Genomic DNA, 22349 nt, shown 5'->3' with positions numbered 1-22349 from the left:
GGTTTGGAAGGGGTAGGAAATCACAGGCCATTGCATACAGACACATCTCACCCCCACGGAAGACTGGAGACATTGCTAGAATCATCTCCTTTATGTAGATGAGACACCCGAGCTTCAGAGAAGTTAAAAACTAAACCTTGCCCAGGATTCATTAGTTTACTGATTTGTTCACTCATTTATTCAACAAATATTTACTGAGCATTTACTGTGCACGGCTCTATTTTTGGCACGGAGAACACAGGTGTCCATAGTAAAGATGAGGTCCCTGGTCTCCTGGGGCTAGCGGGGGTGGGGCTTCCTAGAGAAATAAAGCCAATATGACAGACAGGGGAGGCCCCAAGCAAAGGAACAGACGGGTGGCCCTGGAATGAGTGAGGAGCCCCTCCATCCCCCCACCATCCCCCACCTCCATCTCCCCACTAACCCCCACCTCCGTCCCACATCCACCCCACATCCATCTCACCTCCATCCCCACCTCCACCCACACATCCATCTCACCTCCACCCCACATCCATCCCCCATCCATCCCCACCCCCATCTCCCATTCATCCCCACCTCCATCCCCCCTCCATCCCCCATCCATACCCCACCTCCATTCCCCATCCATCCCCTATCCATCCTCACCTCCATCCCCCATCTATCCCCCCTCCATCCCCCCTCCATCCCTCCCTCCATGCCCCCCACCCACCTTCCCCAGGTGCTTCCAGGGTCTTGAGGTCCTAATGCTCAGGCATGAGGAGGTGGAGATTTTCGGTTTTGTGGAGGTTCTGAGTTTCCACCCTTGGTTTCTGACTGTCACCTTCTTCCCTTCTGATTTTAACTCACTTGGTTTCCCGTCCTCTGAAATTGGGACGGTATTTCTTCTGGGTGGTTTTATCTCTATTTTTGTATCCTTCTTTGTCCTCTGTTCCTTTGTCCCTAATTATTTTCTGAGACATTTGTCTCTTCTGACAGCTTAATATAATAGTTTCCTTGTATCTGGTCTTTACCCTTTTGGAATCTTTCTTGTTATCTCATTTTACCTGGGATGTTTTTTCTTATTGCAGCAGGTACTCGAGCCTTGGGCAGAAGGAGCTGGAGGCTGTCGTGGGACCTGGGCAGTGGCACTCTGAGCCTCACTTTCCCCATCTAGTGAAAGGTACTTCCTCCGGAGGCCGAATTCAGAACAAAATGACCAAAGTAACTAGAGCATGAGCTCCTTGAGGACAAGGATGGAATCTCCTCCTGCGTCCCCAGGATGTGCACGAGGCCGGGCACGACACGCAATGAACCACATTCGCCACACGCACAGATTAAAAGGTGAATGAAACATGAAGATACAAACAGTAATGGTGTTAGAGGCTGAATCGTGTCCCCTCAGAATCCATATGCTGAAGCCTGGCCCCCAGCACCTCACAACGTGACGGTATTTGGAGGTGGGGACTTCACAGAGGTGAGTAACCTAAAATGAGGCCATTAGGGCGACCCTGATGCAATCTTACAAGGACTGGGGTCCTTGTAAGAAAAAGGGATCAGGACACAGACATGCACAGAGGGAAGCCCGCATGAGGACACGGGGAGATGCCGTGCACACACCAAGGAGGGAGGCCTCAGGAAAAACCAACCCTGCCTGCACCTTGATCTTGGACTTCCGGCCTCCAGGATCACGAAAACATAGATTTCCAGTCTGTGGAACTTTGTCAAGGCAGCTCCTAGTGAACTCATGCAAATAGAAACTACTGGATGAGTGCTTATTATATGCAAGACACAGTGAAAAGAACTTAAATCTACCGATCACTTACCTTTATAATAACCCTATGTCAGACCCATGGGAGTTAAGGAATTACTCGAGGTCCTACTGAGATACTAAAGGGAGCCAGGTTCACAGCAAAGTGTGTGAGATTCCAGGGCCCACCCACTCGTCTAGAATTCAGTATCACTGAAGGAAGGAGGGAGGGAGAGGAGGAAGGAAGGAAGGAAGGGGAGAGGAAGGGAAGAAGTGAAGGAAGGAGAGAGGGAGGGAGGGAAGGAGAGGGGGAGAGGCAGGGAGGGAAGGACAGAGGGAGAGAGAGAGGCAGGGAGGGAAGGAAGAGAGGAGCTAAGAGATCGTGTGCTCTAACTGTCAAAGCTTCTAAAACAACAGTGAGGACACAGAAACCAAAGTAAGGAGGACATACCTGCGCTGAGCTCTGAAAGGTGAGCTGGGCAGGAAGCATCAGGACCTCTCCGCTCCCCACTTCTCCGGCCTTAATGGAAGCTGTGTAGCTGACCGAGAAGGAGTCTCCCACTGCTCAGACAGAAAGCATGTGTGAGTCAAGAGGGGCCCTTCCGCCACACCCAGACAAGCCCCAGGTCAAAGGAGGCTGCCACCACAGCTGACGTGGACAGCAAGGGTGCTGCTCAGGTCTCAGGTGCCAGCAATGGGGACAGTGAACTGTGCATGCCCGCTCATAGGGTCCCTCTTCTTCCCCTGGAAGAGGATGTCAGCAGGTGCGAGGAGCCAGGGAGGGCCCTCTGCTGCCCCTATACGGTCTTCTCCAGGGGCCCCCCGCCCTCCCCAGCACTGCCCGGGACTGGGCGGGTCAGTCTTCCTGATCCAGGGTATTGCCAACTCCCACAAACTTTTGTTTGGAATCTAGGCAGGGATCTACTTATTCCCCAAAATCCTGTTCACACAACGAAGGAGAAGAGTCTTCATCGGACTTGCGGGCCTCGGTGGACAGACTGACGTGAAGCCCTACTCTGACCCCTCTGGGCAGCTGGTTCTGTGAGCATGGCAAGGGGCACCAGGAGGCAGGAACCGGCCCTGTGGGTTCATGTGGGGCCCCCTCAGCCCCATGGTCTCTAGCTGGCGCTCGACTGCTTCATTACAAAAATTGTCTGTATTTAAGGGGACTCTTCCCTGGCTCACAGTTCTCCTTAGTAAGAAGTCAAACGGAACATCCGGGCTCTCTGGAGACACCAGCTCTGCTCCCGGACAGGGGCCACACTCAGACCCCAAGGTGAACCAACAGCTGGGAAAGAGAGGAACACCAGACGAGGGTGGGGGGCAGACGAGCTACTACCTTAGGTTTCTAGCTTTGCGGGAGGCAGCCCCACTTCCTGGAGGGACCCTCCCATCTGATGTTGGAGATGGGTCCTGCCCACCTTAAGTCCCAACAGCGGATGCCTCCCATTGAGCTGACGTTCTCATGGGCTCTGGGCACCCGGCAGAGCCCAAGGCACTTTGTAAACTAAAACCGAAAGGACCATCTCTGTCCCAATTCTTTCTGTGACAACCATCCCGCGCCCACCAGAGCTGATACTGGCTTCTCATCTGAACTGGGCGGTGGTGAGGCTGAGGTTGTGATACTTTCTTATTTTTTTTTAACAGCTTTGAGATAAAACTTATGTATCACCCAGTTCACCCATCTTAAGTGTGCACTTCAAGGGATTTTGTGTATTTAGAGTTCTTCGACCACACCACAGTCTGATTTCAGAACATTTCCATCACCCGAACAAGAAAGGCAGTCGCTCTCCACTGCCACACCAAGGCCTAGGCAACCACTAATCTGGTTTTGGGGGGCAGGGGCGGTGGTAATAATTTGTCTTTCTGGACATCTCCTAGAAATAGAATCATATAATATGCATTGTTTGTGTTTGATTTCTTTTACAGAGCAAACGTTTTTTGAGGTTCATCTATGTCATGTATGAATCAGTTCTTCATTCCTTCTTACTTCAAGTCATATTCCATTGTGGGGACAGACAGGATGCTCTCCCGTGTCCCCTATACCTGAAATTTTCTAGAAGTAAGGCACACGAGAAACCTCGTGTTCAACTCATTCTGCTTCCAAGACAAAGGAGCTGCACCCTTTCTGCTGCGGAAGGAACCCCAACTCCTTCCGGACAGCTACAAACCTCGGGAGGCAGGGGCTGGTGGGGGGGATGGATAGAATAAAATATTGGGAAGAGGGGTGGGGAATATTAACTTAATTTGAGAATGTTGGACTTTGGACTTCAAACTTACAAGGGCAAACATGTTGATCTCAGATTTTAATTCCTTTTGGACTTGAATACATTTGGGTTCCAATTTGTAGGGAATTCTTTCCTCAGATTTTCATTTCTCCCTGAGAATTTGCAAAAAGGAGGTGGTAGGAGGTCACTGCTGGAGGATATTTGTGCAAATGAACCCAGTGTTGTCCCCTAAGGGCACTGCAGAGCTCGTGACCCACCTTGCTGACTAGCACCTTGTTGACTAACGTGGCAGGACTTGATTGAATGACTATCAGAATCAGGGAGAATTTCCAGCCTTGGGTATAGAGTACCCTTTAGGTTATTTGATAATGTAATGCTGTGAGTCAAAGCCTTCACAGGACAGAAAAACCACCTCTTCTACCCTCCAGCAGTCCCAGAGGGACACACACAGGGGCAAAAGGTGGGTGGTTTGGGGGTGCAGGCCTGTCCTGATCTCCTTCCCCAGGGGATCAGTCGCAATCTGCAGATTCGTGAGAAGCCCCAGGAGTGTGGAGAACAACACAAGAGATCCTCAGGGGAAGCTCACGCTCACCACCCACCCCTGACATTTCAGTCCGCAAGCACGGGCACCCTCCCTGAAACAGGGCAGGCTTCTCCCCACCCCTCCTCACTGGGCAGCTCACCCCAACTGATGGGAGGGACTGACCCACGGCAGTGGGCTGCTGGCTGGGGGCACCAGCCTGCAATGGCCAGTGGGGGAGAAAGCCCATCCCGCTCTGCGGGTCAGAGACTAGGGCCGCCTGATCAATCTAAGCCTGTCCTCCAGCTCTGCCTCCACCTATAACTGGGGTCAGCGTTTAACCCTCAAATGCTGTCAAGTACTTCATTTCTCAACGTGTGGAGCCCTCAAAAAAAAAAAAAAAAATGTAAAGGAGAGGAGTAATGAGCACTGAGGCTATGGAACCACTAGGACTTTTATTTTAAAAATCCTCAACACCTTCATTTTATCTTTATGCAATGATAAATCCTTAGGCTCACAGACGGCGTGACAGAATCAACTAAGATGATACCGCAGTGAAGGTCCTGTGAGCAGACCTTACCTGGTGCCACGGCTGGTTGCCCTCACAGCCTACGCCCGGGCGCCAGCCCCCGGACCCCACAGCCCCGCTGTGGACGGAGGAGACCTCATTGCCTGCGATGCCCAGAGCAGGAGGCAGAGGCTGCCAGGGTGCCCTGCACCTGCTCCCCCGGTGAATGAGCAGGACACTACCTCTCCCCTGGGGCTGTCACTGTGCTCCATATGACATACACACACACACACACACACACAATCAAAACAATCAACCAAATCACTACTGGCATGGGGAACACTTCTCAGGTCAGGCTTCCCATGAAATAACCCCCTTCTCCTTACAGTCACATCCTGAAGCAGGCACTGTCACCGTCCCCAAGTGACAGAGAGGAGGCTGATGTTCTGGGATGGGCAGCGGGCAAAGGTCAGGGTTGGTGGGGCTCAGCACCCCGCGCTGACCTGTGGCCCCGAGCGGGCGAAGTGCAGGAGGGCAGGGAAGTGAGGTGCAGGGGAGGAGAGGGGGGCCTCCTAGGCAGAGCCTGGGGCCTGAGCGAATGCCGCCAGGCAGGGGAGAGTGACAAGTGTGGTCTGTGTGGCAGGAGTGCAGATGCTGGGAGCCGCTGGGGAAATGAGAGGAGAGAGGCAGGCCTGCCAGACCAGAGGCTGGGAGAGCATGGGGAGGGACCCGGGCAGAGCCAGGGCACGTCGCCTCGTTCGGTCTCTGCTACCATTCTACGAGGCACTGATAGACACACGTCACATCCCAAGTTCAGAGAAATTCAGTAATTTCCAGAGGCAACGCAGCTCCTAATTGGCGTGAGGAGTCAAATCTAGGTCTGTTTGAGACCGAGTGTGTGCTCTGCTCACTAGCTTAAGAAGGGGGGTGGGGGCTGGGATTTGTTTTTCCATCTTTGAGGGAGGGCACTGAGGATCACTTGGCTGGGACGTATCCTAATGGTTTTTATGACATTGCTTAAATCACAGCCAGCAAAGAGGTGGCTGCTTGTGGGACGACCCCATTGGTAGCTGTTGTCAAGAGGATGGGGTCAAGTAGGACCCTGAGGCCCTTTCTAGGCTCAGAGGGAAAGTGTAGCATGATTGGTGAGCAAAGTGGGCTCAGTGGACAGGTCAGTCCTGAGCATGTGAGAGCATACACTACAGGACAAGGGTCATGGAGTGGACCATCTTTTCCTCTGTAAAGGAGTTAAGTACTCAGAATAAAAGAAGTCTCACCCTCCCGACAAAACGGGCAGTCCTGAGGTCGTGGTAACAACTAATTCCAGAATTCGTTGAAACCTGTTTAATTAACCAATGACAACTCGCCTCAGGACACACACCTCCAAAGCCAACCAGGGACGGTGGCACTCAGAAAGCCAGCCCGTCAGCGCGGAGGTACTCCAGCAAACAGGCAAGAACACGAGTGAAGGTCTCACGAGCATGCTTCCAGGGCTGGTGTCAAACCAATCCCCCCTCGACCCAACAGCCCCCAGCACAAGCTCTGCCTTTCACTGAAGGATAAGAAACCTGGTCCTCTGGTGGTGGACAGACAGGGGTTCACTATAAACTCTATCTTTGGTTATGTCTGGAATTCTTCATAATAAAAATCGATCTACTAATAAAAATACTAGAAATACTTATTCTTAACAACTCTTCTCCCAAATCCTACCTCTCTCTAACCTAAGTTAACAAATCCAGCTTTTTGGGTGTGGTTATTGAGTGGTGGTCTTCTCCTTCGATACCTGATAGTAAACTCCGTTGTGAGTGAACACGTCATGTGTTTAAGAACCCACCTGCCATGCATCACACACTCCGTCAGCGTCCGTACGTTCACTTGCCCTCCCTGACTTCATACGCGCTGCTATTACCTTGCAGAAACTTCTTTCTGAAAGCCTGGAATCCCGCCGAGGTCTGGTTTCCGGTCGACCCCGTAACGGAGAGGCCAGTGATGTTGTCCAGTAGGAGCAGATCGGAGAGGTTGGTGGCCACAGGGGTCCTGGTGTTGTCCACGAGCAGTCTCACGTGAGCTGTCTGCAGTTCGCTCTGCCCGGACACCTAGGACAGGAGATGACAGGAGGGCAGCTTTGCTGGCAAGTCCCATCTCCTAACATGACCCCCCAGCTGGGCCTGTGCACGTCTGGTCCTCAGGCAGAGGGAGGGCACGACCGTCTCCCCGGGGCTGGAGAACTTATCAGGTCTGATTTCAAAGGCCCCAGGACATGTTTTGACTCACGCTTGCTAAGCTGTTGCTTGGTGACAGATTCAAAGTCACTGAGACCCTGAAATGCAGTGAAATTACTCCTCCAGGGAAACAGGAAAAATATCGAAGCAAGAGCCACAGTCAGGTTGGGGAGATGGTGGCCATTCGGTGTCACCAAGAAAAGCAAACAATGGCTCCTTCTCACACCGTCGTTTTGAAGGTTCAGCCCAGCCCCAGAGCCCTGCCCAGGGCGTCTGACTGCCATCTGACGTCCAGGATCGAGCAAGCCGGTCGGTCTCCATCCTCCTGGCCAGTCTCCCCCAGGTGGGCTCTGCTTGGCCATGTGTTTGAACGGCTCGGCTGCTGGAAGCTGTCCGGTGGCCCAAGCAGCTTGGCTCCCCGCCTGAGCTCAGCAACCTTGCCCTGTTCCCACTCTCGAAGCTTTTCCCACCACCCCTGCCCTGCCTTCACCCAGCCTTCCCAGAAGGGACCCAGGAGCTGGGGAAAGAGGGAAGCAATGTCTGTTCATGCAGGTACACACACACACGCACACACATGCATGCATACAGCAGAGACATCTCCAGGAGGACGTACAAGAAACCGGTAGCACCAACTATATCCAGGAAGGGGAACGGGACAGCTGAAGGCGTGAGCTAAATCGAGGCTTGTACAGTAGAGGGTTAACTCCGCAGGTGCGGACTGCCCACACCCCGCACACCCCGAAGAAAGGAGTGACTCCTGACCAGCTCCTGGGAGGTTACCTGTAAAGTCCTTGGACTACCCTGCCTGAGGAGAGCATCTTTATACCTGGGGCCTGGGCCACAGCAGGCCGTGTGTTCTAACGGTGTGACTGGGGGGGGTGGGGCTTGAGCCGAGCTGTGTCAAGGTGACCTCTGGAGCGGCTGGAGACCAGTTACTGAGGTCAGCCACGTGGGCACTGCATGTCTCCATGAGGGACCCGCATTAAAACCCCTGGACATCGAGGCTCGGGTGTGTCTCTGGTGGACAATACTTGGTACATGACGTCACATGTCACTGCTTTGGAAAAAGGAATGCCGGCCGTAGGACTCCACCAGGGAAGGATAGTGGGAAGCTGTGCCTGGTCTCACAACTCCTTCCTATGTGCCTTTTACTTTGCTGACTTGAATCTGCACGCTTCTGCTATAATAAATCATAACTATGAGTCTAATGGCTTCCTGAGTCATGCAAGTCCTTCCAGGGAATCATGGAGCCCAAGGGAGGGTGGTCCTGAGGATCCCCAACACAACAACAATGTGAAACGCCATCTCCCAGGATCAGTAAGGATCCGAGACTTTAAAAACACTGAATAAAATTTTTACACTGTCAAGCACCATATCAACGTAGAAAGAAAATACATCATTTTTTCTTTCCCATTCTAAATGACCACAGTGCATTTTCACAAACAGGAGTTTAACTGTTACCAAAACTCTTGTCCTGGTGCCATGATACAGAACAGAAAATCTCCTGTACCCCACTTCATCCCTCACATGTCCAGACACAGGTGGACAGCCCTGTGACTTGCCAGTCCTTAAATATGTAACTCTACCCAGACATGATTTGGTCAAAATCCAACTATTTTCTCTTCCACTATAAGCCACCTATGAATACCTACCATGGCACATTTCTGAAAAATCACTCCGTCCTCAGCATTTTTTGGAACATCTCTTGAGATGTCTCCAAACTACAATAAAATATAGAAATGATTAGAAAATGAAAAACACTTCATACTATGCACGTTTAATAAAAGTACAAGATGTATAAAAAAATTAAAAATAAATAAATACATGTACAAGATGACCTTTTAAAGAAAGGATAGAGATTTACTTCTGTTATCTAATAACTGCCTTAAATAATCTTAAAGATTTTTTTAAGAAAGTATTTAAAGGATTGGAACTTAAGCCCATGAGGAAGGAAGAATGCGGGCGTGTGGTCACCCAGAGCTCTCTTTTGTCTGGGGGGCTCACGTAAACAACACCCCGTCATGGGAACACAGCACACTGGGGCTGACACTTGGACAAGAGGAATGCGTGTGCGTGTTTATAAAACCGGCAGTGAATGGGGCCAGTTAAAGCAGAACCTGCAGCCCACTGCTCGGATTCACACCTCCTACTCATCTTCAATACCAGATGCTTCTGTACAGAAGGAATAAGCTTTTCTAAAGAACCAAAGCCTATGGCATCTTATACACATTGGGCCCAAAACTGGTTTCTTTCCAACTTCTGCTAATTCTGTTAAAGGACCAAAGGTGTGACTTACCAGGCGGTGTGTTATAGGAGACTCTCTTTTAAACAAAGTCTTCTTGGGCCACGAGGGAGTAAAAGCAAGCATGGACTGGGTCCTTGGCCCACTAGAGGGTGCAAAAGTTGGGAGGGGATGGAAAACTTCACTTTTCCTGCTGAATTTCCTTCCAAATGGTGCTCCCACTGCAAAACAGCAATGCACGTGCATGACAGAATGCAGGAAGGCAGTCAGACACGGGGGGTAAACTCAGGAGGTAGACCACATATATGAGGAAGGCCCCTGGAAGATGTCTGCTGAAAATGAGTAAGTGAATGAATAAATGAATGAATGACCTATCATCTCTTTGCCAGGAAAATGAGATGTGTTCACTTTGGGGGGCATGGGCTATGGAGCCTAAAGAGAGTGCTTCTCAAATTGTGCGCCACTCATCGTGGGTGTGGGCTAAAATGCACATTCCTGGACCCCCTCCCAGATCTACTGAATCAGACCACCAGGTGAGTGAGATGCCTGGGTGATTCCTACACACGTGGCATCAGACAGCCCTGGGTTCAAATCCTGACTCTGTCATTTACCAGCTGGGTCCTTGGGCAAGTATCTAACTTCCCTGTGCCTCAGTTTCCCTAACTCTGCCATGGACAGAGAGTAAGTCTCCCCTCACTGGGTCCTTCTGATGACCTGTCAAGCAAAGGGTGAGCACCCCTGACAGCTACTGTGAGGAGGATGGGCCCACAGCCAAACCTGGTGTCTGCAAAGCCACCCAATGTGAAACGGCTCCCTCCAGAATTTGCTCTACATCAACGTATGTTAAAAATACATGAGCGCCAGGGGTAACACAGAAACGTCAGTTAGAAGGGACTGGCAGGGCTGTCAGGAGTGGGTGCTGATGGGCTGTGTGGCCCCAGACACTCAGAGCCTCAGTTTCCCTCACTTGGGAATGCAGCTAAAATATCCCTGAGACGGGGCTGCCTAAGGAGCAAACAAGATGCCGGGCTGAACGTGAACACCCTGAGGCGTTTTATCAAAGCTCGAAGCCAGAAACCCAAATGTCTGAAACAACTTGGATTGTTGGGTCGGGTGTTTTTCAACCGAAAACACCTTTCACCTTCTGCCCAGATGCAAACTGGAAATTGAGTAAGAATGACTATTTTTTAGTCGTTCTTACGGTGTTATTGATAGCAAGATCTTCAGAAGTGCTTGTGAAAACTTTTATAATTTCAGAATCCACGTAGGAAGAAATAAAAACTTGAAAAAAAGAAAAAAGGCATAGAACTGGATCCTGGATCACATTAGAATCTTTTTCCTGGATAGTGTCTGTGGTTGAGTTGGGTCAAGGTCATGGTGTTGGAACAGGGATAAAGGTGAGCGCTGGGGACTGACCATGCAAGCAAGTGGGCACGTTCCCAGGCCGGCTGCTGACTCAGTCAGGAGTGTCTGAGTAAATCCCACAGGTGCCAGGGAGAAGGGATGCCCATCTCTGACCCTCGCCCGGCCCCTCAGGCTAAGGGACACATGCTTTCTCGGCAGATTTGCTGGACATAAACCCATAAGGCCACACTGGGCTTTATCTCTGGTGCACCTGTTTATGCCCCCTGGCCCTCAGAAGGCCCAGCCACAGGCTTTCATGAACTTGAATGAGGGCAGGTGTTGACAGACAGTATAGAAGAAATTCATGCTATGAAGTAACTACTGCCACCCCGCAGGTCATCGGTCAGTGGCCTCCCCATTCTTGCCACCAGCAAGTGGGCCTGTTTGTGCCATCTGTGCAGTGCTTTGCCTACACCCTCACTCTCCTGCTCTGGCTGCCACATGCCTGGAAGCCTCTCCTTCCATCCCCTGGCCCTGCTAAGGTGTCAGTTCTCAGGACTCTGCTGAGGAGCCCCTCCTCCAGGGAGCCCTCCCTGAAGCTCCTCCTAGTGGCCTTACTGCTCTGTCTCCTGCTCTTAATGCAATCACAGAGTAGTACATGGGGCTCCCTTTCACCAACGAGTTTGCCTAATTGATGAATAAAAGGTCTCTACGAATGCAGTAATATCACCTCAATCTATTTTACTCAAGAGAAAACACTGGATTTTGTAAAATGTACAGTCTGCAGAGAGTAACAAAGGACATAGGAAATACTTTTTAACTCCCTAAGTAAGTGAGATCTGTTTATTCCTGGTATAAAACAGGATTCTCGAGGAAGGTGTATTTACAATCTGTGCCAAGGGGACTCTGGGTGGAAAGATGGTTTTGTCACCGAAGCTCCTCTCTACTCAGTAAGAGTCCTGCTCAGTCTATGCAGATGAGGGGGGCCAACCTGGACCTCAGCCCATCCTGGTCCCCAGGAAGCAGAATGAAGCACAGAACCCAGAATACTCTACCCCCAGCCCCAGGGACGGGCTCGGGGACGGGCACCGGCCTCAGGCTGAGCCCACTGGTCTTCCCAGGAACTCTTGCCAAGCTACGGGGAAGTCTTCCGCTGCCTAAGTATCAGCTGTATGGTTCCCAAAAGGCTCCCAGGAATGAGGGAACCAGAGGAAAGCAGGGCTGAGATGGAAAAAGGCATAGCCTTGGGATGCCAAGCCCCTGGGCCAGCAGCGGCCAGGCCTGCCTGGCTCAGTTATAAGACCATCAGGTTCTGCTTTTCTTAGGTGAGTTCCAGCTCAGTTTCTGTCACCTGGTGTGGTGGGCTGAAATTTACCTGTCCAGGGAACTGGTAAATATGCCACCTTGTATATAACAGGGACTTCCCAAATGTGATTAAATGAAGGATGCTGATTTAAGGAAATCGCCTGGATTATCTGAGTGGGGCAGAAATGTAATCCCAAGTGTCCTTCTAAGAAGGAGGCAAGGGAGTGCTGACAGGCAGAAGAGAGGAAGGCCACGTGCCCCCGGAGGCAAGATGCTGGCGTGCTGGCTCTGAGCTGGAGCAAGGGGCCGGGACCCAAGGCAGGCAAGGAGCACAGCTAGGGATGCTGGAGAAGAGAAGCAAAGGTTCTCCCCAGAACCCCGGAGGGAGTGCGGCCGTATCCACACCTCGACTTCAGTCCGGCTAAGCTGATTCCCAGCCTGCCCTCCAGAACGCTAAGAGAATAAATCTGTGTTGCTTTAAGCCACGAAGTCTGTGGTGATTTGTGAAAGCAGCCTCAGGAAACCCACACACCTGCTCATACGCACATTCTATATCCTATTCATCAGACTCCTTCGGGGGGAATGCGGACGGGCCGCCTTACCCTGACTCCTGTTCCGACCACAAAAGTTCCAGCCAGCTCCTGGAGGGGGCCACACGCTGCCCCCTGCTCCGCAGGTCAGGGGGTAACGTACCGCATTTGCCCATGGTGGGCACATGAGCAGAGCATGAGGGAGATGGAGGCAGGGGGGCTCGGACCTCAGAGTCTGATTCTCTGAACGAAAAATGAACCAAAAGAAAAACTTACCTTCAGTCTTAAAGCGAGATCTTTCCACACTGGGCCAAATCAAACGGGGCAAGTCCTAAAAAAGTCAAAAGGCAAAAGTCACTAATGAAGAACATGCTCGTGAGAAGTGACTGCAAGTCATTTTCATAAGTGGCTCACACAGAGATGAGTTGCACTCTTCTCCAGAAATCGGAAACAAAATTTTTCCAAGTGAGCCATCCCCACCAGGAGTCCAGGATTATCTCCTCTTTCCCACAGAGGCCAGCAACTCAGTCATGACTGCATTTTAGGAAGCTGTCCTGGAAGGCAGCACTGTGGGGTCAAAATTTCATGTACTCAGACCTGAGTTCGAATCCCAGCTCTGCTTCTCACTAACCGTGCGACATTGGCTGAGCCTCCAGCCTCTGAGTTTCCAAGATCTTGCAAGTCCCAACGGAGTGGCTCATAAAATGCCAGATAGGGAGTCCAGAGAACTGGGTTCTAGCTAGAACCATTTCCTTGCTGTGTGTCCTTGGCCAAGTCTCTCAGCCTCTCTGAGCCTCAGACCCTCATCTAAAAAGCAAAGACCTGGGCGCCTGGGTGGCTCAGTTGGTTAAGCAACTGCCTTCGGCTCAGGTCATGATCCTGGAGTCCCGGGATCAAGTCCCGCATCGGGCTCCCTGCTCAGCAGGGAGTCTGCTTCTCCCTCTCCCGCTCCCCCCTCTTGTGCTCTTTCTCTCTCTCACTCTCTCTCTCAAATAAATAAATAAAATCTTTAAAAAGCAAAGACCTCAAAGCCTCCTCCCAGCTTGCTTCACTTTGCTCAGTGATGAAACGGGGCCCGGCCAACGCTCCCAGTCCACCTTTGTAAGTTAGCGGGCCCCAGAAAGCCCAGACCTTTCTACTAGAAAATAATAATAATAATAATAATAATAATAATAATAATAATAATAAGGGGCACCTGGGTGGCTCAGTCATTAAGCGTTTGCCTTCGGCTCAGGTCATGATCTCAGGGTCCTGGGATCAAGCCCTGCATCGGGCTCCCTGCTCAGCAGGAGGCCTGCTTCTCCCTCTCCCACTCCCCCTGCTTGCGTTCCCTCTCTCTCTGTGTCTCTGCCAAATAATAAATAAATAAATAAATCTTTAAAAAAAATAATGATGATGATAAAGCTGTCCTGGCTGGAGCCCTCAAAATGGGCTGGGTCCCATGCTGTGCACTCTAGCACACAGTCTTCATAATAAGCCAGGGAAATGTCATTCTCCCTTTACAGCAAAATCCCCACCCACGGGTAATGAGATATCTCCCTGCTGGCCCACAGGGGAGAAGAGACTAGCTTTGAATGCACAGAGCCCAGCTCTGGATGTGCTGGTTTGTACGTAATGGAGGCACACAGGGTGTGCACAGGCAGTGAAGACCATGACCGCTGAGTGGGACACTCAGGCCCAGCTCGGGGCCCAGCCCAAGGGCTAGTTCCTATGGCTGCCGTTGGGACAGCGCTCACCTGGGCAGGACACCGTGGGGTCGAGAGCGACCGCGTGGCCGCTGTCTTTGCCCACCTGGAAGGCTTTCTCCGTATCTCTGCTTATGGTCACACAAGCCCGACCCCTTGGCCACTGAGGGCCATGTGTTTCAGACCCAGTGCGTGGAGACCCCCAGACCTCCGGACATCCCAGGCTGAAGCGGCTCTCCTGGGATGACATAAGCCAGCTTCCTGGCTGCACGGAGGAGGCCCAGGTGAGGAAACAGAGAAGGCAGACAATAAGCCAGATCCAGCCAGCCTGGCACAAGACCTACCCCAGAGCTCTTCCTCCTTCCCCCACGGTGACCTCACAGTACTCCAATGCACCAGTGAAATCCCCTCTTCCCTCGACCCCCACAGACAGACTTGCCCAAGGGTCGCCTCTCTCTCCCTGCCCCCATGTGGCCCCTGTGCGGTGTGCCTCCCTCCTCCAGGACCTGTGGATACAAGCAGCCTCTTCCTCCTTCCCGTGCCTCCCCACAGTGCTCCTCCGATTTCACGTCCACACCTGACTCGTCATCGGAAAACCCATTTTAAGAAGCACAACACATAGGGGCACACCCAAAGGGGCTGACAGTAGGATCACAACAAGGTATCTGTACACGCACGTCCAGAGCGGCATCATTCACAATAGCCAAAATGTGGAAGCAGCTCCGGTGCCCATGGCCAGATCCATGGAGAAGCCAAACAGGGTCCATCCAGAGGAAGGGATGTTATTCAGCCTTAAAGGAAGGACATTCTGACACCTGCTACCACATGAATGAACTTGGACGACATCGTGCTCAGCGAAAGAAGCTGGCCATGAAAAGACAAATGCTGTAGGATTCCACTTCTGGGAGGTCCCTGGAGTCATCAGATCCACACAGACAGAAGGAAGGGTGGTGGGCGCCGGGGGCTGGGGGAGGGAGGCCAGGGGAGTGAGTGTTTCACGGAGAGAGTTCCAGCTCTGCCGAGATGCAGAGTTCTGGAGGTGGATGATGGTGATGGCTTAATGCCCCTGAACTCTACACTCAACGATGGTTAAAATGGTAAATTTTAGGTTATGTGTATTTCATCGCAATTACAAATATGAATAAATGGAACAGATAAACAAAGCAGATCTATGTTGACCTAGTAAAAACGTTAAAATTCAAGTGAAATCACTGGGTTGCAAAACTATAATATCAACCCATTTAATAAAAACAGATTTTTACACTTCAAATGTATGATTATGTATCTCATAATTGTGTTTACATATTCAATTATATATTTATATACAGTAATTTTTATTTGTACACGTATTTACCTATTTACCTACATGTATTTATTTCTATGTTTAACATATATAAAGTATATGTAGATATTTAATGATATAGTTCATATTAATCACACACTTAATGAATAATTATATGTTTAACAGTACACGACATAATATACCATGACCACGTATTATGTTGAAAAGTCTAGAAAGAGGTTCTGAAGTGTCAGCCTCGGTGGCCTTGGGGAGAAGAGTGGTGCCCCTGCGGGCAGGGGAGGGAAGCCCCATTCCTCCACGCCATCTGTGCCCTTTCATCTCCTACAACCAGAAGCCCATGTCCGTGCGTCACAACAAAGTGATGCAGACGAGCAATGGGAATCACGCCACGGGGCCTCTCGGCAGGCCTGTTGCTTTGGGGTCTCCCAGGGCCCTCACACCTGACGTGAGATGACCCAGAGTGTCCCGGGACAGCTCAGTGTGGCCAGCACGGCCCCTAGTCCAGAAGGTGCCTTCCACAAGGCAGAAAGAGGCACCTCTCCCTCAAGAGCCCTCCCATGTGTCAGATGTATCGGGATACACTGGGGTGGACGGAGTCAGTCTTTGCTGCCATCTGGCAGGAGAAAAGTCTCGTGCTAACAGCACAGATTGGGGCTGTGACCTCCTGCTTGCAAGCGCAGTACGGAAACGGGGAAAGGGGCATTTCCCGGCGGAGAAGCCCAGCCACCGAGACCCCAGCCAGGAGGCCACGGTTGATGCCCATGGCGATAAACCATATCCACAGGATGCGCCCAGGCAAACCCCAGGAGACAGCCCCTATACAACACATCTACACAACCCCGGCCTCCTGGAACTTTCCACTCATTCTCTCAACCAGCATTGGCTGCATGGCAGGCTCTGCACTGGGCACTGCAAGGTGAGCAAAGCAGACCTGGCCCCTGACTTGGCCAAGGGATGATGGTCTCCTTACCGACAGACATTTCTATCCGAGAGGAAGGGGCAGGTTCCAAGGGAACAAACAACCCACGAAGGCCTTCGGGAGCCCCAGGTGCCAGAGGCCCCTTGCTGTGCTCCCAGAGGTCTCACTGGTTTCTGGGTATCACTAGCCTGGGGGGGGTGCCTCTCTGGGGGCTCCTTGGCCACACGGAGCAGACTGCTCTCACAGAGACCATGCTCAGGTGGCAGCCGACAGCCCCTTTCAATGCCCGCCTTCCCCTCCCTGGTTATCCCTCTCTCCAAAATGGCAGCCCCTGACAAGGTCACCATGACCTCTACCAGGCCCTGTTCAATGGCCCATTCTCCACCCTCACTGCACACAACTTAGTACAGCGTCCCAGACGTGAGTGCACCAGCATCCCACTGCTGCTGATAATCACCAGGAACTTAATAGCTTAAAGCAATGCACATTCATTACTTTACAGTTCCGGAGGCCAGAAGTCTGACAGGAGTCTCAATGGGCTAAAATCAAAGTGGGGGCAGGATTTGCAACAACGTGGATGGAACTGGAGGGTGTTATGCTGGGCGAAATAAGTCAATCAGAGAAAGACATGTATCATATGACCTCACTGATATGAGGAATTCTTAATCTCAGGAAACAAACTGAGGGTTGCTGGAGTGGTGGAGGGTGGGAGGGATGGGGCGGCTGGGAGACAGACATTGGGGAGGGTATGTGCAATGGTGAGCGCTGTGAATTGTGTAGGACTGTTGAATCACAGACCTGTACCTCTGAAACAAATAATACATTATATGTTAAAAAAAAAAAGGAAGAAGAAGAAGAAGATAGCAGGAGGGGAAGAATGAAGGGGGAGAAATCGGAGGGGGAGATGAACCATGAGAGACGATGGACTCTGAAAAACAAAATGAGGGTTCTAGAAGGGAGGGGGGTGGGAGGATGGGTTAGCCCGGTGATGGATATTAAAGAGGGCATGTTCTGCATGGAGCGCTGGGTGTTATGCACAAACAATGAATCATGGAACACTACATCAAAAACTAATGATGTAACGTATGGTGATTAACATAATAATAAAAAATAAAATAAATAAAGAACAGAGTACAGGGAAAAAAAAAGTGGGGGCAGGGCTGCATTTTTTTTTTTTCTGGAAGCTCTAGGGGAGAACCCATGTCTTGGCCTTCTCCAGCTTCCAGAGGCCACCCACGTGCCTTAGCTCAGGGCCCCTTCCCGCATTTTCAAGGTCAGCAACAGGCTGTCCTCACACTTCCACTCTGACTCTCTCTTCCGCCCCCTCTTCCATGTTCTGGGACCCTTTGTGATTACATCTGGACCACCCAGATAGTCCATGATGACTTCTTTCTTTTAAGGTCAGCTGATTAGCAACCTGAATTCCACCTGCAATGTTAATTCCCCTTTGCCAGGTAACCTAACATATTCACTCATTCCAGGGATCAGGACGTGGATGTCTTTGGGGGGCATTAGTCTGCCTCCACTGACCCCTCTCTCCCTAAAATGCTCTCCTCCCCTGACCTCTGGGTCACAGTGTTGGTTCCCTTCCTGTCACACCAGCCACCCCTTCTCATCTCCTTTGTTGGATCTGTCCAAGGGCTCTGGGCTTGGTCCAGGCCTCTGCCCTCAGACCTCCTTCTTCCCAATCCATACTTCCTCCCAAGGTGAATGCAGCCATTTCTTTTTTTTCTTTTTTTTTTTTAATTTTATTGTATTATGTTATGTTAATCACCACACATTACATCATTAGTTTTTGATGTAGTGTTCCATGATTCATTGTTTGCGTATAACACCTAGTGCTCCATTCAGTACGTGCCCTCCTTAATACCCATCACCAGGCTAACCCATCCCCCCGCCCCCCTCTCCTCTAGAACCTTCAGTTTGTTTCTCAGAGTTCAGCCATTTCTACGCTGACTGCTACCCAGTGTAGCCCAGCTCCCGTAGCTCCAGCTCTGATCCCTTGCCCAAGTCTAGATTTGTCCATCCAATGCTCTGCTGTACAGGTCCATGTGGTCAAACTCAGCAAGACCAGAACAGAATTCCCGATGGCCCCACGAGGCTTCAGCATATTAGCCAATGGCATCTCTATTCTTCCACTTGCTCGGCCCAAAGTCCTTGGCTTCATCCTTGACTCCTCTCTTTCTCTCTCAATCCACAGCCGATCCCAGCAAATCCCACTGGCTCCACCTTCAAAATACACCAGAAACCCTACAGCTAGCAGCCCACCGTTCACACCCTGGTCCAGTACTCCTTTGTCTTGGCCTGGTCTCCTACCCGCCCCCTCTCTTGCTACCACTTCTGCCCTTGGTTCTCTATCCTCACCCCTGCTCCGGAGGTGCTTTAAAAAGATGAGCCACGGTGTATCACTTCAGAGCTCAAAACCCACATGGTTTCCACCTTACTCAGAATAACAGCCGGGATCCTGAGCATAAGTCACGGGGCCTTTCCTGATCTGGCCCCTCCTCACCCCCTTGGCCTCACCTCCTCGACCCCCTCCCTTGCTCTGGCAGCCCCGGGGCCTCCTTGCTGGTCCTGGACCACACCAAGCACACCCCGCCTCTGGCCTCACTATCATGGCACTCCAGAAAACTCTTCTGCTGGACATTCCACTCAGGGCTCGGCTCACCTGTCGCCTCCTCCAAGCACCCTCCCTGACCACGCGACCAGACGGCGCTCACCACCATCTCCCCCAGTCCTCTCTGTCCACTGTACTTCTCTCCGCAGCCCAAACCACCGCCAGCGCCACTGTTTACTTCCTTCTTCTGCTCCAAGAAGGCAGATTTCTTAGGAGGAGAGACTGCCTTGCTCTCTGATATCCCAGCACCCAGAACGGAGCCTGGCACCTAGAAAGCCGTGCCTGAACGCCGTAAGTGAATGGCAGACTCAGAGCCTCTTGTCCCCTCAACCCTTCACGGCCTCTTCTCTCCTTCCAGCAAACTCCTGACAGAAGTTTCCGCCATGGTGAGAATGTTCCATAATGTGGTCTGCCCGATACAGCAGACTCTGACACACACGGCCATGAAGCACCTGAAATGTCTAAATTTAAATAACCACAGGGGGCTAGCAGCTCGTGCATCGACAGAGCATCTTGGGTCACGCGGGAAATGGTTGTAACTGCCTCTCAGTTTACCCTCTGCAAGAAGGGACAGACGATACGTTTACATGTACCTTCAGGTTTTCAAAGCACTTTCTGGTAGAGCCTGGGGACAAGTGTCCACCAGGATGTTCCAGCACTGGTTTCTCAGAGAGGAAAGCAAGCGCAAAGCAGGCCAGGTGAGTGGGTCTGAACACGGGGGGCCGCGCGAGAGCCTAGGACAGGCCGGGGCGGGGCGGGGGTGGCTCTCTGGGCCGGGTTTTCTCCTCTGCAAAATGAGCCAGACACATCCCACCTCATGGGACAGGAGCAAGTGAAAGGATCCTGTGAAAACATTCTGTCATGGGACTTTTTTAAAGCTCAGTAAATTGACACAGTGTTGTTACTCAGTCTTCTCTAGTGAAAATCTAATAGCAGAAAATGAACAGAATCTCCTTTAAAGATTTACAGATTAAAACTCTGTAGCAAGGGTAGCAAGCGCCTTGGGGCCTGCAGGTACAGAACCCAACAGGACCAGGGGAGCCAGCCCTGGGGCAGGGAGGACCCCCAAGGCAGTGAGGGGAGAGGCCACTGAACAGGGCAGTCCTGGGAACAGAACCCTAGCTGCCAGGAGTCGATGAGAGGGGGTGAGGGCTGGGGAGGGAAGTGGTCATAGGTACACCAAGGACAGATCACCCATCCCGGACACCAGCCGTTGGGGGAAATAGGTGGGGAAGAGCACAAATTAGGGGGTGGAGGAGACTCAGATGAAATGGTCACCAAAGGCCAGAGGCTAAGTGGTGGGCACTGAATCTGGGGGCTGGGGCGGGGGTTGCAGACATCTCAGCGGACTCGGAGGAAAAGGCAGGAGAACTGGTGGCCAGCTTTGGAGGAAGGGGTAAGGGGAATCTAGGGAGACAGTCAGGACTCTGCACCTTCCCAAATCTGGGGCCACAGAGGGAGGGGTGGATGGGAAGTGGAAAAATTTAGCAACCAAGAGAGTGCAGTCAGGAAAACGCCAGCCAGTAATCCCAACTGTTCTTCTCTCTCTCTCTCTTTTTTTTTAATCCTTCCTTTTTTATTATGAAATGTTTCATACATACAAAAGATGACGTATAATGTATATGTAAATTATAACAAATAATAATAAAGCCAACATCTGGATACCTATCACCCAGGTGAAGAAGTAAAATATTACCAATATATCCTCAGACTTCCTCCCAATAACATTCCCCTTTTTTCTCAACAGACATAATCAGTATTGTGAATGTGCTGATTTTTTTTTTTTTTAAGCATTTAGAAAGCACGGACATGCACTTATTTGCAAAGATGTCAAACCGGGAATTAAGAGTACACTGGCATTTGGGAAACTGAAATTAGAATCTCCACCAGCTGTAGGCACGATTATCAACAGAGTGTCCTGTTAAGTGCAAAGAACTTATTTTAAATAGCATAAAAGCAAAGTGGGTTATAAATGATTAGGGAAATAGTCAGGGGTATCTTAGTCATTACTGAAGTGGCCAAGATTCACCAGTGGATAACTACAACTTTTAAGGGTAATAAAGAATATATAACTCAGGAACTGCTCATTTTTTCATATTGCTTAGATTTCTTCTCACAACCGCTACACTCGGGACGCGCTCAGCTCTGCAAACGCGGTGCCTAGGCCCACGCGCCTACCCCTCGCACCCACCCGCGGGGTAGACGCCGCAAAGGCTTACAGACCAGGAATCCGAGGCACAAGAAGTGAAGCGCCTGGCCTAGGTCACTGGGCTTTTAGGCTTCAGGGCGAGATTCGACCCGGGCGGCTGGCAAAGTCCAAGCCCGCAGCCAGCGCGCGGGGCTTCAGCTTTCCTGGGACTTTGCGGGCCTGAGCGCCCAACACCAAAGAGCACCCGAAGCATCCTACTCAGACACGGCCCTCCCTGCCTCCGATAATCTCCCCAGCTCCAAGGGGCCTCCCCGCCGCCCGTGTAGACGGAGCTCAGCAGCAGGCGTCCTCCCGGAGGAGACGGGGGGCGGGCCCTCCTTACCTGCGCGGTCCGCTCGGGCCCCGGCCCGGGAGCCGCGGGGGGGTCCGGGAGGGGCTGCCCGCCGAGGGGGCGCCCGAGGAGACCCCGGCCCGCGGGGTGCCAGCCTCGGCCCCCGGGCCCAGCGGGCAGCGCCAGGGCGGCGGCCAGGAGGCTCCAGGCCAGCACCCACGTGGCGCGCCCCGCGGCGCCCGCCGAGCCCATCGCCTCCCCGCACCCGCGACCGCAAAGTGGCGGGCGCGCCGGAGTCGCCGGAGTCGCCGGAGCTTCCGGACCCCAGGCCCGCCCCGCCGCGGAGCATGCTCAGTGCGAGCCGCCCTGGAAAGTTTTCTGGAACAGACTCCGGCATCTGGGGCCGGGAGGGCGGGGAGGAGGCTGGGAGGGCGACGAGCGCGGGAGGGAGCGAGCAAGGCCGGAGCCACCCTTGGGTTTGCTCGCGCCCCGCCCAGGGCCTCAGCTCCACCCGAATCAGATTCAGATGGGGTCACTACTCTGCTCCCAAAGATTCCAGGGCTTCCAAGTGCCGCTCCGTTGATGCCTACGGAGTTCTCAGCTCCGAACCACCCCCCTCCAGGAAGCCTTCCCTGACACACGCTCACATCACACCGGGCTGAGCCCAGAGTCTGCTCCAGACCCACCAGCCCCTTATTAGGGAACTGAGAAGCATTTGGAAAGGCAGAGCCATGGGTGCTG

General features: G+C 52.0%; 1 protein-coding gene across 7 annotated transcripts in view; it reads right to left on the bottom strand.

Annotated features, from left to right (window-relative positions):
* The window catches only part of EVC2 (EvC ciliary complex subunit 2), a 128827-nt gene extending 106880 nt beyond the window's left edge, over positions 1–21947 (bottom strand). For 4 of the 7 annotated variants that reach the window (XR_010409272.1, XM_064584256.1, XM_064584253.1 and 1 more), the window contains exons 1-6: positions 21660–21947; positions 12881–12935; positions 9480–9646; positions 8836–8904; positions 6871–7057; positions 2157–2266 (exon numbers count right to left, since the gene is read on the bottom strand). Coding sequence is in view for 5 of the 7 variants with exons in the window: in XM_064584256.1 (XP_064440326.1) it covers positions 2157–2266; positions 6871–7057; positions 8836–8904; positions 9480–9646; positions 12881–12935; positions 21660–21860 (789 nt within the window). In the remaining 2 variants the exon portion in view is untranslated. The remainder of the gene's footprint in view (positions 1–2156; positions 2267–6870; positions 7058–8835; positions 8905–9479; positions 9647–12880; positions 12936–21659) is intronic. The other 3 variants (XR_010409273.1, XM_064584252.1, XM_064584254.1) reach the window with 1 other exon arrangement.
* Between the last annotated feature and the right edge of the window lie 402 nt (positions 21948–22349).

This window comes from Mirounga angustirostris, unplaced genomic scaffold (genome assembly GCF_029215605.1).
Source record: "Mirounga angustirostris isolate CCGP_5_RB_7025 unplaced genomic scaffold, mMirAng1.0.hap1 SCAF_2, whole genome shotgun sequence".
In the NCBI taxonomy this organism is placed as follows: domain Eukaryota; kingdom Metazoa; phylum Chordata; class Mammalia; order Carnivora; family Phocidae; genus Mirounga; species Mirounga angustirostris.
The sequence above is the reverse complement of the archived record's forward strand: the minus strand, read 5'-3'. Positions and strand labels throughout refer to the sequence as shown.